General features: G+C 37.5%; 1 protein-coding gene across 3 annotated transcripts in view; it reads right to left on the reverse strand.

The window, feature by feature from the left end:
- HERC2 (HECT and RLD domain containing E3 ubiquitin protein ligase 2) overlaps positions 1–17,992 on the reverse strand; it is a 105,169-nt gene that overhangs the window by 14,662 nt on the left and 72,515 nt on the right. For all 3 annotated transcript variants that reach the window (XM_064711388.1, XM_064711381.1, XM_064711396.1), the window contains 23 exons: positions 17,847–17,928; positions 17,605–17,748; positions 16,937–17,027; positions 15,328–15,505; positions 14,823–14,904; positions 14,569–14,740; positions 12,526–12,670; positions 11,645–11,870; positions 10,745–10,916; positions 10,027–10,213; positions 9,136–9,276; positions 8,801–8,992; positions 7,375–7,528; positions 6,172–6,279; positions 4,961–5,092; positions 4,296–4,454; positions 4,085–4,203; positions 3,577–3,702; positions 2,512–2,667; positions 2,249–2,364; positions 1,932–2,130; positions 539–753; positions 95–272 (listed from right to left, as the gene is read on the reverse strand). In XM_064711388.1, coding sequence (XP_064567458.1) covers positions 95–272; positions 539–753; positions 1,932–2,130; positions 2,249–2,364; positions 2,512–2,667; positions 3,577–3,702; positions 4,085–4,203; positions 4,296–4,454; positions 4,961–5,092; positions 6,172–6,279; positions 7,375–7,528; positions 8,801–8,992; positions 9,136–9,276; positions 10,027–10,213; positions 10,745–10,916; positions 11,645–11,870; positions 12,526–12,670; positions 14,569–14,740; positions 14,823–14,904; positions 15,328–15,505; positions 16,937–17,027; positions 17,605–17,748; positions 17,847–17,928 — 3,474 coding nt within the window. The remainder of the gene's footprint in view (positions 1–94; positions 273–538; positions 754–1,931; positions 2,131–2,248; positions 2,365–2,511; positions 2,668–3,576; positions 3,703–4,084; positions 4,204–4,295; positions 4,455–4,960; positions 5,093–6,171; positions 6,280–7,374; positions 7,529–8,800; positions 8,993–9,135; positions 9,277–10,026; positions 10,214–10,744; positions 10,917–11,644; positions 11,871–12,525; positions 12,671–14,568; positions 14,741–14,822; positions 14,905–15,327; positions 15,506–16,936; positions 17,028–17,604; positions 17,749–17,846; positions 17,929–17,992) is intronic.

A 17,992-nucleotide genomic window follows, 5' to 3' on the forward strand; every position in this document is an offset into this window, starting at 1 on the left:
GCCCTTTTATTCTTTGTATGCAGAAATGCAAAAAGTTATAAATCAGAAGATTTTAACTGGACTGAGACTGCTGAGTACTCCAAAGGTTTCTTACCAGTTTAGGTTTTAGTTGGTCCTCGCTATCTCCATGGCCGAGGCGTCCATACCGCCCCTTTCCCCATGTGAAAAGGTCTCCTGCAGCTGTAATGCAAGCGCTGTGTGCTCCCCCAGCAGCAATGTCAACCACTTCTATGCCTCTCAGAGACTCAATCACACGAGGGCGATCACAAGGGCTGAAAAGAAAACATCTGTCTGGCCAAAACTTCTGAGATAGGCCACTCACATTCACCAGGGTATGGAGAGTCCTCTCTTAAAATGAGAATGAGGACACCTAAAATCACTGAGTATCTGCTTTGCTCCAGTTTAATATCCTAAGGATTTATTTTTGACTAGAAAAATTCATTAATATACAGCAACTATAAGTATCCATTAATCACTTTTTTAAAGCAAATTTTCCAGTTAATCACTTTTTTAAAGTAAATTTTCAAGTGTTACTTGCCTTCGGTTTCCATGACCAAGTTTGCCATCCTCTGCTTCACCCCAGGAATAAACTTCTCCTTCAAAAGACAGTGCCAAACAGTGCTTTCCTCCTGAGTTCACTGCAACTTTCTTTATGAACACGTGCTGAATGGATTCCAGTAAAGTTGGAGTAGAAACTGATTCTGTTCCTCCAATTCCAAGTCTACCACCTGCTCCATATCCAGTGGCATACAGCTTTAAAGTAAAGAATAAAATTTAGTTTTGTTTGCCTCATGCAGAACATTCCCTAGAAATGAATTCTAGAGAAGAATTCTTAATGTATAGATGTCAGAATGCAGTTCAAGGAAAGTCTAAAAAATCCAGTTTCTTACAAGCTTATTATTTTCTCTTTTGGAAAATAAGGAAATATTTTGAAATATTTCACAAAAAATATTTGGGAAAACATGGCTACATTCAAGTCAATAAGAACTCTCACTGACTTAATGGATTTAGTGTGAAATATTAAAGCTTATTTTGTAAAACTGTCAAGGGACCACAGCTTTGCTTGATGCATTACAAAATCATCTACTGCCTGTAGCTCTCCTTCCAAGCAGCACTATTCTAGTTTTCTTTCTTTCTTCTGTAGAATATACACACCTAAACACAGTTGCTCCTTTCCCTTCCATCTCATAAGTAGTTTTAATTACTGTTTTTCACTCTTTTTGTCTCTCTGAAAATAATTTCTTTCAACAGAATGATGTCAAGAAATGCCACTAATCTGCTCTTTACCCTTCTGTGAATTATTAACAAGGATGATACTGACCCCAAGGAATCATTTCAGTACCTCACTAGATGAAGGTAACTGTTAAACAAAGCTATAGCTAAAATTCTCTATCACATCCTTAACAGCTGCCATTTGTATAAAAATGAAAACTTTTCAAATTCATGTACTGATTTTTTCTCCTACACCTTAAGCCTAAATTTCTGCACTGAGATTCTTTTTCACTCAGGATTTCAGCACCAGGAAATGAGATCCTGCAATATCTAACTTACTTTTAGCCAACTGTGAACAATCTCACATTACACCTCTCCCCTGTTAGAGAGAAATAATCACCCCTGTTTTAGGGAACTCCATGAGCATGCTGCTTGTACTCAACTTTGTTTAACAAAATCTGATCACATTTTTGAATTGAGAACTTAAATATGTTTCTTGTTTCAGCCACTTAATGCAATAGTAACTGCCATCCTAGAAAATACTGGTGGGGTTGGTACAGTTCAGATTCTTAAAAAAAAACCCAAAAAACAAAGTTACTGCTATCAATAATAATGAACCCTGTAGTATGCACAGTATTTTTCATTTAGCCAAACCCATTCTGAATGAGGGTGAAATATTTCAAGATAGTCAAAGAAGCAATCAATTGTTATATCCTTACTTTCCCATCAGCAGTCACTGCAAACAGAGTCTGTTCACCACCAATTAATTGCACTGGTCTAAGGGTGGCAAGAGCTTCACATGGAGTTGGGACTTTGACCTTTGCTCCTTCAATTCCACCAAGCTGTCCTCTGTGATTATGACCCCAACCATAAATGGTTCCACTGCCTCCAGCTGAAAGCGTCCAATCATCAGGTCGTCTGCAGGAAATGCAAAACAAAATCTTAAAAGAGCTTTTTACAAGTCACAAAACCAGCAGTTTATCATTGTACAACAAAGTATCACAAGACCAAACCAGTAACAGGAGAAAAAAATTACCTATTCATCCACTGGACAAGCTGCTCATCCTGTTCTCTCTTAAAGACATCATGGCACTCATGAAGAACATCCATATTTTCATTATCTGCCATTAATTCTCGGATTTTCTTTGCCACCTGTGAAATATTGTGCATTAAACAACATTATTCATGTTATCAATTACTCCCATCACAGTTGGCATAAAATAACTCAAGCTCATTGTATCTTTTTACATGAGACACTTCCACATGTTCCATTAACCATGTGAAGTATTCCTGCAGTACCTCATCGAGGAACAGGCGAGGTAAGGGTGTCCTTTTATCAAGGGCCACAGCAACCCTGGATGCCATGCAGTATCTCCTGAACCAGGCCCATTTGTGTGTCTCTGCACAGCAAGGAAGTGTGTCCAACTCCAGATCACAAGCAAGAGCCACAAGCACCTTCACACAATCAAAAAAAAAAAAACATTTTAGAGAGGGATCAAAAATGCACAATAAAAATCAGTAAGTGTTTGACAGAGAGGAACAGCTCATAGGCCAGTAGGGCCTGAACGCTCTCAAAGACTTCAACAGCCTTAAAATCACTAGGAGCCATCCTCATTACTCTCATGGATGGGGTAACATCAAGTGTACCCCACTATCTCACGTGGTTAGGTATCTAATTTCCTCTTTCAATCCAAAAATTTTCATAACTTCCCTGTGAAAAACATTCCCAGATTAATTACCTTTCCACATCAAATCCCACATGCTTAACATTTTACCTTCCATTTCTAAACTAAGTCTCCTTTCTACAATTCAATGAATTTCCAATTGATTTTCAGTTTGACTCAATTCTAAATCAATGTTCCAGATTAATATTGTGAACAACATATTACTTCCTCCTTCTATAAACTTTTAAGATTTTCTTTCTGTTTAAATAGGTACACCCTCTTAGTTTCACTTTTATTACAAAGGAGGCTTTTTCATCTTTTGTTCTTCTTGTTCTTCTCTAGAATTCCTCAACTTGTGCATTTTTACTTTGAAATACAAGGGTCCATTTAAGACATTTTAATTTTTTCCAACTGGATATAAAAAAAATCTTCAGAGTACTAAACTAAATAGAAATATACAACACTCCTATTAGGAAAACTCAAAATCACTTACCAAAAAGTGTGCTTACAAGATGTTTTCCTGAGTTTCTCTGCCTAGCTGAGTACTCTATTTTTCAAGTGTTTATTTGATTCTCCTTTTAGAAACAGGATTCTGATTTTGTCAGTAAACATTACTGATATAGGACTAAGTGAGCTTAGCACATCTCAAAAAAATCCCACAACTATTTTAATGTGTTCTTTACTGATTGTCCAGCATTACCTTAAAGAAAGGGCTGTGGAGCAATTGTTTTCCACCTCTCACAATGGGGTCTTCATAGTCAAACTGTCGCTGCAAAGCTTCTGGGAGACCTTTAACCAAAGCAGCTAAAGCACTCCCTGTGAAACTCTAGAGACACCACACAACAGGAAAGTTACTCAAAGTTCATGCATTAGAAGGAAATAGATTATTTACATGACTGTGACAAAACAAAAATAACTTCCCAACCTACAACTAGCTGTGTGAAATACCATTTCCATCCACTTGTCAAAAAAAAAATTATTTCTGCCCTATTTTTGGCAATTCAGAAAACGCACCTGTTAAGTCTTGGAATTAGCCATTTTTTGCTTTCTAAACTGGAATACTTTTTACCCACCTGCAGACCTGTGCAAGAAGACTATTAATTTGCTCATTTCCTATTTTGCCATGAACACAAAAAATGTTGTACATCAGGGCTAGTACTTGAATCTAATGTGAAAATATGAAGAGGAGAGCACCACTGCCTTCTCACCAAAGCTCTTGTTTCTCCCTCGTTGTCCCCCAGGATGCGGTTGATGTTAATGGACTGGCCAAACTCCGTGGTGAGCAGCTTCCTCAGCCTCTGCAGGGCCCACATTCTGTGGCCAGCAGCTAAGGGAAAATAAGCACACAAAGAACATAATTATTTAAAACAAATCACCATAACTTCAAAAAAACAGACCTAATTTTAAGACTATACTCACCTAAGGCACTCAGCTGAGCACAAGCTGCAAGAGAAGCTGCCAAGCGAGGGACTATGCTCCTGTTGGAAGCAAAATTTAGGCGGAAATCCAACAAACATGTAACCAAATCCATTGAGGGACATGAAAGAATGCAACGATCTGAGAGAAGGTCTTTAGGGCCTGCAAGCAAAAAAAAAAGGAACATCAGAAAAAAAAACTGGGTAAGGTTTGTCCTCAGACTGAAATAAGAAGAAAACATAGGCAGGACTTAGTTGACCAAACACAGCACTCTAGAGGGCTTGTCTGCATGAGTAATCTATTCTACTTCCCTTTGAAGAGACAGCAATAAAGATGCACTTTCATGACTTAATTTACATAATTTTAAAACAGATGAAAAAATAAGGGCATTTCAGATGACTTGTGTCCCAGAAGTATACTCTCTTCACTGATGAAGAGGCTACAAAATATTTTTCTTTCTTCTCTATGTACAAGTGCATCTCTCAGGACTTAGTTGAAAATGCTTCCAAAGGATGAATGAAAATGTTTTGTTAGCACAAATGTAAATGAACTATTGAACTTTGGCACGTAAATACCATGCAGTGAGTGCAGTGTAAAAAGGAAACAAAGTAGTAGTAGCAGTAAAATCTGCTCTTGGCCTCCTGTAAAAGCTGTATGTGATACCTTACCTGCAGCTGGCATGATAGGATAAACTGTGAATCGCCATCCCCATCCATTCACAGACCCATCACTGATGAACTTCCACTTCAACTCATCCCCAGGAATTCGCAGCTCACTAGACCAATCTGACCACTCACGACCTGTCAGATCAGGCAAGACAAACATACTCAGCTACACTGTCTGAGCCATACAGAGCCACTCACCAATAGCAACTGGTGAAAAAGTATAAACAGCACACAAAGGCATTAAATAAAAAAAGCTACGTAAAGTACACGAACATAAATGTAAAGATGCTACATTGAGTCTTAAGAAGTTCAAAACCAAGTCTTAAAAAGTTCAGTTAGTACTGCTAGCAGATAGCTGAGTACCACAAGAGGCAACTATAAGAGCTTACTAAAATCCCTTGTCTTAATTTGAAATTATCTTTCATATTAAAAAAATATATAATATCCGCTACATTAAATAAAGCTTTACAGCTTCCAACCAGGAACCAACCAGAAATATCTCAGTAATGAAACACCTTTGAGGAAAAATGGGTCAACATGAAAAGTCTACATTATGACTGCACAGGCAGTAGCTACTGAGACCCTTGCACATAATGTAGTGCATGGGCAGGTTCAACACAAAATTTGATGAGATTAAAAATATTCCTCCAAAATCTACTAGAAATTAATAGTGCCTAAAAACTAAATCAGAGATATCAAGATTAAAGATGTGAAGAATTCATGTCGTGTCACATACAAAGGCCAGAGCAGGAAACAGAAAGAGTGAGCACCAAGTTATTATTTTGGACATTTGACAGCAGAAGAGCATTTGTCTTGACTGCATGAAAGCTGAAATTTCTTTATGTAATACCCGAAAAAGGAGAAAGCTAGCAAAATAAATATCCTTTTCCAATTTGTTAAAATACACTTTGATTATACTGAAATTCACACATGTTGGCAGGGTTGCTGAACACTGAATTTTACACTCCATCCACTCTTCGGAAGAACTGGACTACCTAACATGCACTTCCCAGAGATTCTCCATATCCAAAGACACAAGATCGAACTTTGTGTCTACATCCTGCAAAACTTTTTAGTTTAAAAGACACTATCAATTTACACAGGACTGGTCTATCCCTAACAAGAAGTCAGTCAGAAGCAGGGGCACATTTCATTCAGCGTTCAGGAGTGAATCCCACAGGACACTTTGGGAAGCCCTCTCCCTCCATCCCTACCTGATCGGACGGACACGATCCTGTTGACGCCATCCATTATGGTGAGGGGATCGTGGCGCCGCTCGGTGGAACACTGCCGGTCAAACTCCACCCTCAGCCCCTCAGCACCTGAACAGAACAAAGAGTTCACACTTCTACAGCAACCAACAGCACAGACAAAAGCAGTAGTTCACAAACCCACATGAAATCAAACAGTTGTGTGGAAGCCATAGTGCCAATTAATAAAAGTAACTTATTTTAATGACATTATTTGCCTGTAATTTCTTCTCATTGCAAGGCTTAAATCACAGCAAGCTCATGTGAATGGGGCTAGCAGACAAAAGACCATACCAGAACATTCAAAACCAAAGTTGCAAAAGACAAAAAAATGCCCATTTACAGTTAAGGCAGATAGCTCACTGTTGTCTGTAACTTTTGCTAAGTACTAGGTTATCGGTGATACTTTTGCCCAACGTCCAGGAGCAATGATGCATCTGACTCCACTGATATCAGAAGGTGAATTAATTACTTTATTAAACTACACTATTCTATAGTATATTACACTACATCTAAACTGAATCTGCACAAGCACTCAACTCAACTGCACAGAATCTTATGACTGTCTGCTGACCAACAGTCTGCAGATGTGCTTGGCCCTGACAGGCCAAGGAAACAAAACACCATCACTTTGAGTAAACAATCTCCATATTGCATTCCACTCTGGCACCACACAAGAGCAGGGAATGAAATAAGAACTGTTTTGATCATTCTTTTCTCTGCTTCTCTCAGGTTCAGAGAATGTGAATCCCACACTACGTATATTACTGAAGGAAGCACTAAATAAAAGACAGCATTACATCAAAGAAGTATCTCCCTTGCTCAAGACTAGATGAGTTTTCAAATACTAAACCTGAAAAAGACTCAGTCCTTCTCAGCTTCACAACTACATGGAGAATAGCAATGATATGCAACTGGAATCACACCAGTGAACCAGGAATACACACTGTACAGAATTGAGATCTTCATCAGCATGTAAGACATCAGCTTCAAGCAATACTTTTTTATAGCAACAGGATCATGGACATCAAGAGGACCATGCTACAGCAAAAGCCATAACACGGCTTTAAAAGTTCAATACATATTTTTTTAAGCTAAAAAACAACTTAATGCAGGCAGGCTTCAAAATAATTGAATCTTAGCAACATAACTCTAAGAATTCTGTACCTGGTATTTTAACTGTGCCACTAGATGATGTATCATCCGTATATGGATGGCTGCTCTCTACCACAACTGGTTGTGAAGAGAGGCGACCACTTTGTGAATCAGTTGCTACATCTTCTAGTTCTGTGACACAAAGCTCCAATAACATATCAGCAACCTAGGAAAAGAAAAAAACACATTTTATAAACTGTATGTTTGATTAACTCAAGAAATCTAATCAAATTGCCATTCTTTCCAAATAAATAACTTGGTATTGGAAATCTGATTCAAAACCATCATATTAACTCCAAAATATTATTTTTAGTAGTGTTAGAGCTAGAAAAACTCCTAAAACTAAAGGTCAAAAAACTTCAGTTTTCAGTAAGTAAATGACAACACAAATAATTGTTTTCCCTCACAGAAAAAGCAAACTATTAAATCTAAGCTATAGGGCATACACCAGCATGGAAAGGTATAAATATTTAACTAGTATGAACTATTGCAAAACCCTGTTTAGGAAGGAAATGCCAAAGGCATTAATCTTAAAGAGTTTCTAATAAAAACTCCAGCGCCAAAATGCAAAAAAGTCCACACAAACCCAAAGCTGTTCAGTTACTCACTATTAATGATAAAGAAAGCCAGAATTTATGTATAAGTGCACATACAGCATGTACATAATTTGACTGGGAAAACTCAAGCCCAAAATAAAAATACATAGCTAATCACCACAAATTGAGCAGGAGGAGTAACAGTTTTAGAAATCTTAAAAAAAAAAGTATTGTTACGCATTAGGAAAATTACTAGTTGAAAGGTAAAGCTAACAGAAATATTAAACAGCATTCAGTTCATCACTGTACACACATATTCTAGAAATAATTTATGATTTGTTACATTCTGCCAGCTATGTCAAAAAAAAAATCCACATCCATGGATACTTTGTAAAAAATCAGAAGCTTCAATGCATGAAATGTACATCTTAACAGTTCAGAAGATTTATTGTATAGTTAACAATACAATATACTAACAGCATTTTTAGCTAGTAATAATGACTGCATCAATTTGAAAAATAAACTCAGATGCAAAAAGACTCCCATCATGGAAGTTTTTTAACTAACATTCTACAGATTAAGTGAATAGAACTTGGTTAATTTAGCTTCATTCCAATACCCACTGACACTTGGTCAATACGTAAATACATTTTATCTTAATGTCTAATTGCAGCATGAAAAATGGAGAAATTAGTCTGTTACTGACATCTGCGGCACATGCATATATTCACATAGTATTTCCATTAAAACAGTTAAAGCTCACATGCATTTGAGCTCAGCTCAAATTTTCATGTGTAGCAACTTTCTCAGGATGCCAAACTGCATTTCCATTTCAAGAAAGTATTCCAGCAAGCTAGTAATAAAAAGGGCACGGTTAAAATGCAACAGAAGCAAAAGCTGACCTGTGGGTAAGCTGTGCCCATGCCAGACAGCACAGCTGACAGAACATCTCTGCCCTTCTCGCCCGCCCGGTTGGACACCGCAAGCTTCAGCAGGTCAACCATGACTCGCGTGTCATCTGGCACCAGGAGACTTGTAAACTCATCCAAGTACTGTGGCTCTGGCCCAGACACCTTACTCTGGCTTTCCACATCCTACAAAACAAACAATAAATATCCTTCTGTCTTTGCACAGATTTTTAAAACTGCAGTCATTTTTAAAGCGCAAAAAACAGAAAAACTGCTTGATAAAAGTATGGTAAGGACTTAAGTTTTGAGAAGAGTATTGACAACATTACTTCTTTGGTTTTTGTCATGGTTTCTGCAATAATACTGGCAGCTCCAGGATCATCTGTGACTGGAATGAAAGGACGGGAAGAGGCAGCAGCAGCTGAGGGAGTCACAGCAGATGGCGTCACAGCATCTTCCGAAGGAACAACCTAGACAGAACAAATAATAACTCATGAAATCTTCAACAAGACACTGTAAAACCTTGAAGAGTTTAAATATTTATTAGAAGGTCTAGTGCTCAAAGACAGCAGCAATTTTAAAACAGCCATAAGTTCAAAACCAACAGATTCACTGCCTGTAGTTTTAGCTCCTATTTTTTTTCCTAATGTGCATAAAACAGCAAACACTCCCCTCAGTGCCAGCTGCTACAAAAACATACAAAAAAATATCAGTGCCTGCAGAAAAGTCAACAAAGCAGAAGGCAAGCCCTGAAAATACATCAAGTTCACAGTTTATAAATGCAGAAGACCTCTTCAGTAGCAAGCCTTTTCTTTTTTCTGCTCTGTTAGCAGTTAGGAATCAATTTAGTAGAATTTCATTCAGGGCTTCATGTCTACATCAGTTATCTAAGTTTACAACTAAATTTCATTCAATAATGGTCATATATTCTGCTATTCTGGACTTTTTTTTTAATATCACTCCTGCAAAATAAATCCAGTATCTCTACAATATTGCTAGAAATCATCATGATTGCATTTAAATGACACAATGCTTTCTCAAAGTTCAAAACTGATCTTACACTAAAAGTTTAGTTTTTTCAAATCTGACATGTGCAGAGAACCTAGTCCTGAAATTAGAGCATGAAGGCACTTTTTAATCTCTGCTACTATCAGACCAATTGAGGTATTTGTCAGCTTTACAGTTAAAAACTAATGAAAAAGAAAAAAGTGACACTTTACCTCCCCTCTCCTGTCCTGCCACGGGTTTGGGCTCAGCCTCTCCTCGATATCTCCCACAAGCACACACTCATCTCCATTTGCAGGGCTTCCTGCAGAAGTGGCATCTGATGGGGGGGCTGGTGATGAAGAGGGACATTCTACTGGTGCAATCATACTTGCAGGCATCAATGCTCCAACAACTGCATCCCTGAAATCATTTAGGATGGATTAACATAAACCTCATTATACTCCCTTGTTGAACTTGAAAACTTTTATTAGCCTGTCTTAACAAGGTAAGTTTTCCAAGCTGTAGAATCTAGAGGGTAGTTCATTGTTATTCTCCCTTGGGCCTGACGCTTCAATGTTTAACATGAGTTTCTCTTTATAAATTTTAGCACAAATACTCTGTTCTCTACTAAGAATGATGGCACTGCAAAGTTTTATTTTTATTTCCACTCTGCCCTCTACTGCTTCCTCCCTATCATCCATCATGATTTTCTTACACGGCTTCTACATTATATACTTGAGCATTTCTGAATGAAAGATTTTTTCCCCAGGCAATAAAAACTTCTTTAAACATAACAACATAAAGCTAACATCAACATCAAAAGAAAAGTTAGATGAAGCTTAGGCCCATCCTGAGGAGTTAAAACAATTTATACCTGATTCAAAAGTCCCTAATAGATGGTAAGCTACATCATCCTTTGTTCAGCAACAGAAAGAATGTTCCCATGCCTACCTGGCATACATGATCTGTAATGCTATCAGTATGTGAGACAATGCGTGCTGTTTGGCAACGTTCCCATCAAGTGACAGGAGAATCTTAGCAAGGGAAGGGCGATTGGGCTTGGAACTGTTGGCCCCACTGATTTTGTTACTGGCAGCAGAAGAATCTGCATCTGAAGGAACACCTAAAAAGAGGAAGGGGGAAGGAGAAGGTAAGCACTTTTTAATGGTATAATACAAAAAAAGGCATGGTTTATCTAATTTCTTGTTAAATCAGAAGAGATGAGTGAAACTAACCCGACAGGATATTCTTAAACTGCAGTGCCTACAGTTACAATATTAAAGTCAATACTGTGGCTTTCCAACAAGGGCTTTCATAAAATAAAGCTTGTTACTCGCTTTTGAGGATTAAGGCAATAACAGACAGAAATATTTTAGTGATCAGCGCTTAAAACAAGTTTTACTTACACAAACATTCTGAAATAACAAGAATATTTATTAGGTACAAATTGCTTTGGTAATGAAAAAGTTTAATTTGCAAGATGTTTGATGCTCTTATATTCAACACAAAACACTGCTGTTTTGACTTCCTAATTCTTAACTCACTTACCTTAGAAACAAGAGGTAATGCATAGGATTAATACTAGTGTAACATTCATCTATCATTACCTCCATAAAGAGAAACTCCTTAGGGTGTTTGAGGAAGCATGTTGCATTTTAATTTAAAAATTCCACTTCCATGAAGAGTTTTGGTTGGCCACTTTTTTTTTACCAGAGACGCATTTGTTGTTTTGTGATTTTTTTTTTTCTAAACCATTTTCTTTTGCACTCTTCTATCACCTACTAAACCACACACAAAACAAACACACCAAAGGCAGTAAAGGAAAAACAGTGTAAGGAAACAAATACCAACCAAGATAAGAAGCACCTAAAGGGTCCCTTGCTGTCTGGAAAAGCACTGGCTCATGAACAGATGGTGTAGCTACATCCACTGTTGTCCATGCCACACTGTGGGAAGACCCACAGGCAACCCGAGTGATCTTCTGGCCTTCCAAGCCCTGGACAAGAGTGGGTTTTCTATTCACTGTGGTAGTTCCATTGCCTTGTTGCCCATGGTCATTGTCACCCCAAGCATAAACCTGCCAGGAAAAATGTCCATGTATTACTTGGCTTCACTGTTTATCTCAATTTAGTACTTTCTTAAAAACTCCTAAAAAGAATGTTTGTGATTTCTGCTAGTAACCTAGGACACTTTCGACAATCTTTTGTGACATTTCTCCTCTACATTAGATAATGCAGGCATTATCATACAGTAAAAGAAAAAAAAAATCAAAGCAGCACTTTATTAGAGAATTCATAAATCATCACCAAATTATAATTGATCAGTTGATTCCTAAATGACTCAATGTTCACAGTAAGTTAGAAAAATTAATTGCCTAGTAATTGCATTGGAGACCTGAAACAATATTATGATAAAGCTGAAAAATCTGTCCAGAATACGATGACTGCTGCTGCATTTCCAGAGTAAGAAGAAGAAAACTGATCATGAGATAATACAAGGAAAACACTACAAAAGCTACTATAACAAAAATATTTTAACCCCAGTACTAATATTTTAAATACCAATACTTTTTAAATCACAATTTGCTTTTATAAGTCCAGCATAAATATAAGCGCAAGAAATAAAATTAGGAATTTTTATTTCATTTAATCAGCACCACTACCGTTATAGTTCCCTTCCTGAACAGCTCCTTCCTTTCTGCATGGGGGAAAGGAGGGTGGCACACAACATACCTGTCCAGTGTCAGTCACTGCCAGACAGTGGAGGGCTCCCACAGCCACGTGCACAATCTTTTTGCCCCTCAGTCCTTCCACGACCTGCGGCTTTCGCACGTGCACGTCGGTGCCATGGCCTAGCCTGAAGTAATCACCCTTACCCCTGCAACAGACAGCAAATGCAGCACTCAGAACAACTGGACTGTTCACACACTCCTCTTCAGTGCAGGTTCCCAACTGAATACACTTCATTTATCACTGCCTGAAACACACACGCCAACTAACAAATGCTTCAAATCTGAATTCCATAGGCATAAGAATGAGGATAACTGCAGTTCTACAACACTGTAGCTTCTCACCTCAATACAGAAGAGCATGATTATGATTCTTTTTATATGCAAAGCAACTGGTATTACATTTAATTTCCTCTACTGCAATTATAAACACTTCCAAAATTCATGTGGTTTGATAAGACTTGGGCATAACTAACTACGGAGGATAAACCTTAAAACAACAGAACTTTTAACTTAAGTCTGCTCCCATGGAACTAAACTGCTCACAGGAAACTAAAATGTTTTGAGAACTGAAGGTTTTTTTCCCAATGTTGGAAACCTCAATATAGATTCTGAGGTCTCCCTAATTTAAATTCATCCAAAATTGTTATACACAAATGGCACTAAAAAAACAACAGCATACACAAAAGTAAACATCTTAAAATGCTTCCACCAAGAATATCAGTAAAGAAGAAAAAAAACCCTGATATTTCTTCCACTATGTTTTTAGTAACCACTCACTCGGTTCTTTTGCTTACCACCCATTTTTCTGAAGAAAGGTTATATTATGCTAGAGAGAAATATGGTATAGAGTATTGTTATCTACCTATAGACAAAACCCAGAAGCCATGATTTTTTTCCTCAAACCATTAAAAAATTCAAGAAGAATAAAAGTTTAAAAGCAATTCAGCCATTCCCAGCTGAAACAGACCCAAAAATCTCCTTGTAGACCTGTAATGTCATGAAATAGCTATGGATTTATGACTAGATGCAGCAGTGTTGAGAAAAACTAGGGCAAGGAAGGAACAAACAAGAATTCTGGCATGAGTTCTTTAAAAAAAATTGTCAAATTATCTTTCTTCTTTCTCCTTTTGTCACTACGAAAAAAAAATTAGACGGAGAGCAATTTCTAGTGGCCACTCTGAAAACAACACCTCTGTTAAAAACTTCTCTTCCTTTTAACAGAAGTAGCAACTTATAAAAATGAAAGTTTTGAGGATTTCTCTTTATGTTATTCAGCAACTGCTGACAACACAACAAAAATGATTGGTTTAAGTCTGCTTAGTTTTGATATACATCAAATAGGTCACAGTTTTATTACACAAGGATGGGGAAAGACCTTGATCTGATTAGTGCCCTAAAGTTGACCTGCCATGCAGTAAGCTCTCAGATTTTACAAAAAGGTTTATAAATTCAAAAAGGCAGATTTGTGTTCAAAACAAAGCAGAAGCAAGCAGGCAAAAAGGAGAAAAATAAAACCATATCTGAGTAGCTCTCAGTGATCATCTCATAGCAATTCTTGCTCCAAGGCATCATTACTGACAATTCAGGGGCCTTCTGAGCAACAACAAGGTGTTGCTGTGCTCCTGTGTTCCCAAGGAAGTTCTTCCCATCTGCTCTGAATTTCAGCTTACTTCCTTACTCTCCTGTGTCCTTACTCTTTCAAGTCTCTCCTTTAGCTGTAGGTTTCATAGTCCCAGCTATGGCTCTCAAGTTCTCTTTTTTCCTCTCCACTCTCAACATTCCTTCACATGTCTCACAGTGGCCAAGAGAAGAAATTATCTTCCCTTTCTGCCTCTAATTCAATAGGAGCCAGGCATTCTAACAGAGTACAGCAAACAGGAAAGCATGCTACAATGTTAGACTGATTGAATGGATGCAGCTCACCTGGAAGAGCTGCCAGTTTAAAAGAAAAAGCACAGAGGTAAGGCACAAATGGAGTCAAAAAAGCATTAAATACAGCATAGAGCAACTGCTTGGTAGATACTTCCTTGCAAATGTAACATACCATGTCCACACCACTCCTGACTTTGTCAGTGCCAACGAGAACTGTGCACCACACTCGATCTGACAAACGCCCTGGCCGTTCAGCCTTTCGATGTTCTGAGGAATGTTGCATCCTTCACTTCCTCCTCGGCCCAGTTTTCCAAAATCACCATCACCCCAAGAAAACACCAAACCTAACAAACATCAAATTGCAGGTCAAACAATGATCACAGTATTCCCACATGCTAGAAAGCTTCTGGAACAAGATACTCCTACCTTCATCTGTCAAAGCAAGGGTCTGAGCATCTCTGCTTCCACATGCAACCTGAATGACTCGGTGGCCAAGAAGCACTTTAACCTACCAAACAGAAGGAGTAAGAGAGAAGTTTTCAAATAAATTGTGATTTAAAACTTTATAAACATATCTAAGGTCTTATGACTCATCTCAGTCATTGTGCCCAGCCTGAGCAAAGAACTACCCAGCCATGTCCAGAATCCAACACTGCTACATGGCAGCTTCCAGCTATGCATCAAAGTAGATGCCGGACATGAATGCTGAAAGCAGCAGTTGCCAACACTTTGCAAAAAAGAGACTGGATCTTTTTGATTTTTCTGAAATAGCTTTACTTTCACCTGAGGTATGGACACCAAAACCTAATTCAGATCACTCCAAAACAATGCCTTCATACAGCCTCCATGTTTTTTGTTACTTTAGCTTCGTGCTGCTGTCATTTATTTAACACATTTGCATTTCATCAGAAACAGGAAACATTGATTTTACCATCTTAGGCTTCAGCTGTGTGGTATTATCTCCATGTCCTAGTCTTCCATACTCTCCAAGACCCCAGGTATACAGTTCCCCACTGGAGGTAATGGCAGCACTGTGGGAGCTGCCACAGGCAATATCACGGATGCGTTTGGTTTTCAATGCTTCAATCAGCCTGGGTTTATCACAGTTCCTGGAGAAAAAGAACAACAAACCCATTGTGTTAATCAAAAAATAGCCACACAATATACTCCAACTCTTGCAATACCAACTCTGTAATAACTAACAACGATCTCAAGATAAAGTAACATGCAACACTCTGATTCCAAGATATAATTTTTAGCAGCAGCATAAATCTAAAGTTTACACTATTTAAATGGACTTCAAATTTTATTTAAAGAATATTTTATGTATATGCTGCCAAACTTCGGTGAGAAATTCAAAATGTCAATAGAATCAATCAATTAAACAGCACATAACAGAAAGTGAAAACCAATTCCTGTCACTGCCCAAAGTTGAGTGAGTTGTTAGCAGTGTACACACAGTAAGATTAAGAGATGACATTCCCATCCCAACTTTGCTCTTCACAACAGAGAAATCAAAACTAGAATTTAGTTTTCAGTTGGACTTCTTTGTGAGTACTGCTAACATTTATTCTTCATGTGGTTACAGTGTTCTCTTACTTCCAAAAAAGGATTCAACTCAAGATTTCCTAATATTGGCGTACCAGAACCACTAATAAGATTCTACAAAATTATGCATGCCCTCTGCAAATATTTCTACTATGAAATGCCCATGAGTTCCAAATCTCACTTTCAATAAAATTACATAAAATATGAGACATTTGAGCAATAAACAGTAATACTGGTCTCATCTGGACTTCCCTTTCCATTAGTCTGACCAAGCCTTATAAAAATTTATTTCCTGTAATATATTAATAATCTGATTTAATTTTTTATGTATTATGGACAGGCCTTCAAAATATATCAGAATGACAAAAGTATTTACCAATGGGCTTTTTTTTATCAGGGTTTTTTCTTTCAAAACACTGTTCTGTGGGTACATATAAAGTAAAACCTTAGAAAATTCAAATTTTGTTAAAGCTGTCCTGTGGAAGATTAAACTACCATTACTAAAAAGTGGAAGAAGTTTATTTCTGCCTAACAAGTTCACAGTCCGTGAACTGAAGTCTAAAGAAAGGGCTACAAAATGACTGCTTAAGTTATAAGCTGTTACAGCTCAGGAATACAAAATTGCTATGGTTTCACTCCTCAAGGCACTTCTGAAAACCATCCCTTAAAAAAGTAAACAAAAACTGTAGGTCCAAAAGTATGGAATTTCATCAGGGAAATTTGAAAATACTAGTCAAGATTTTATCTATCTTTCTAAGTATTATATTAATTTAATGCCTCCTCCTTTCTAAATGGCTGAAGCCTGCTACAAATGCTGCACCATAAATTGGAATGTACTGTGGGGGGGGGGGGAAAGTCCTCTTAGAAAACTTTTTATTTCTACCGTATTTTTAATATGGTAGAAATTGTTGTTGTTGTCAATAGTGGTGGTCAGTTGTGCTGTAACATTCAACACAAATCTACTGAAATACAGACAATTTTGGTGTTCTTACATTCTACTGAAGTGACCAAGTTTTCCATCATCTCCTTCACCCCACGAAAACACCTTTCCATCAACAGTCAATGCCATAGCGTGCCGGCCACCTGAAATCGTAAACATACATTTACATTTTTGAGCTTTTAAGCAGGCAGCAGGTCTTAGCAACAATTTAACATTGCTGTTCTTCCACAATGCAACTGTATGAGCATTTCAGCTCTACAGACATTACTTATTTTCTTTGGAGCTTTTATGTGATTTAATTTAAAATCAAAAATTTTTGTGACAGTAGGTCTCCTGGCGAATTTAAAAACAAAAAACCATCAAACCAATAATCACTCAATTTACTGTTTTCAGAGCTGCAAGAAAAAATAATGAGAAAAACAAACCCACCATCTGGAAATATTAAAAATGAAAACACCTTCTTTCAACCAAATGGAAACACCAAAGTTACCTTCCAGCAAATAAGAAAACTTGTATGGTCTAAATTCACAGAATTTAATAACAGAACCATTAGATTTAATCTGACATAGTATACAACAGACAGAATTCAATAACCTGTATTTATTTAAAAAAAAAAATCTGATATGCTAGGGCATCACAGCACACAAGAAAACTGCAAAGGAACTATTTTCAGGTTTAATATGTCACATTTATGTATATAAGGACAGCAATAGTCAGTACCTGAGTGAACAGCCACCTTCTTTACCACATAGTTGCTGAGAGCTGTAATCTGGCGGGGAATAGGAACAGTTCCACTGGATATTCCCAAACCCAGCCTTCCATTTGTGGCTTCTCCACAGGCATACACTTTACCCTCTACAGTCACTAAAATGAAGAAAAAAGTTCAAAACGCCATTAGTGTTTCACAATTCAGAATCTGCTTCTGCCCTTAAATAATAACATTTATTTTAAACTTGTGTTACCTGCAAAAAGGCTTTTGGATCCTCCAGCTACTTGCACAACATTCAAGGCAGACAGGGTTTCAGAAAAGGAAGGGACTTTTATCTAGAGCAGGCAGGAAATAGAAGTCATTACAATTCACATCAACATTTTACACTCTAAACAGAAG

The sequence above is a fragment of the Zonotrichia leucophrys genome, chromosome 1 (assembly GCF_028769735.1).
Source record: "Zonotrichia leucophrys gambelii isolate GWCS_2022_RI chromosome 1, RI_Zleu_2.0, whole genome shotgun sequence".
In the NCBI taxonomy this organism is placed as follows: domain Eukaryota; kingdom Metazoa; phylum Chordata; class Aves; order Passeriformes; family Passerellidae; genus Zonotrichia; species Zonotrichia leucophrys.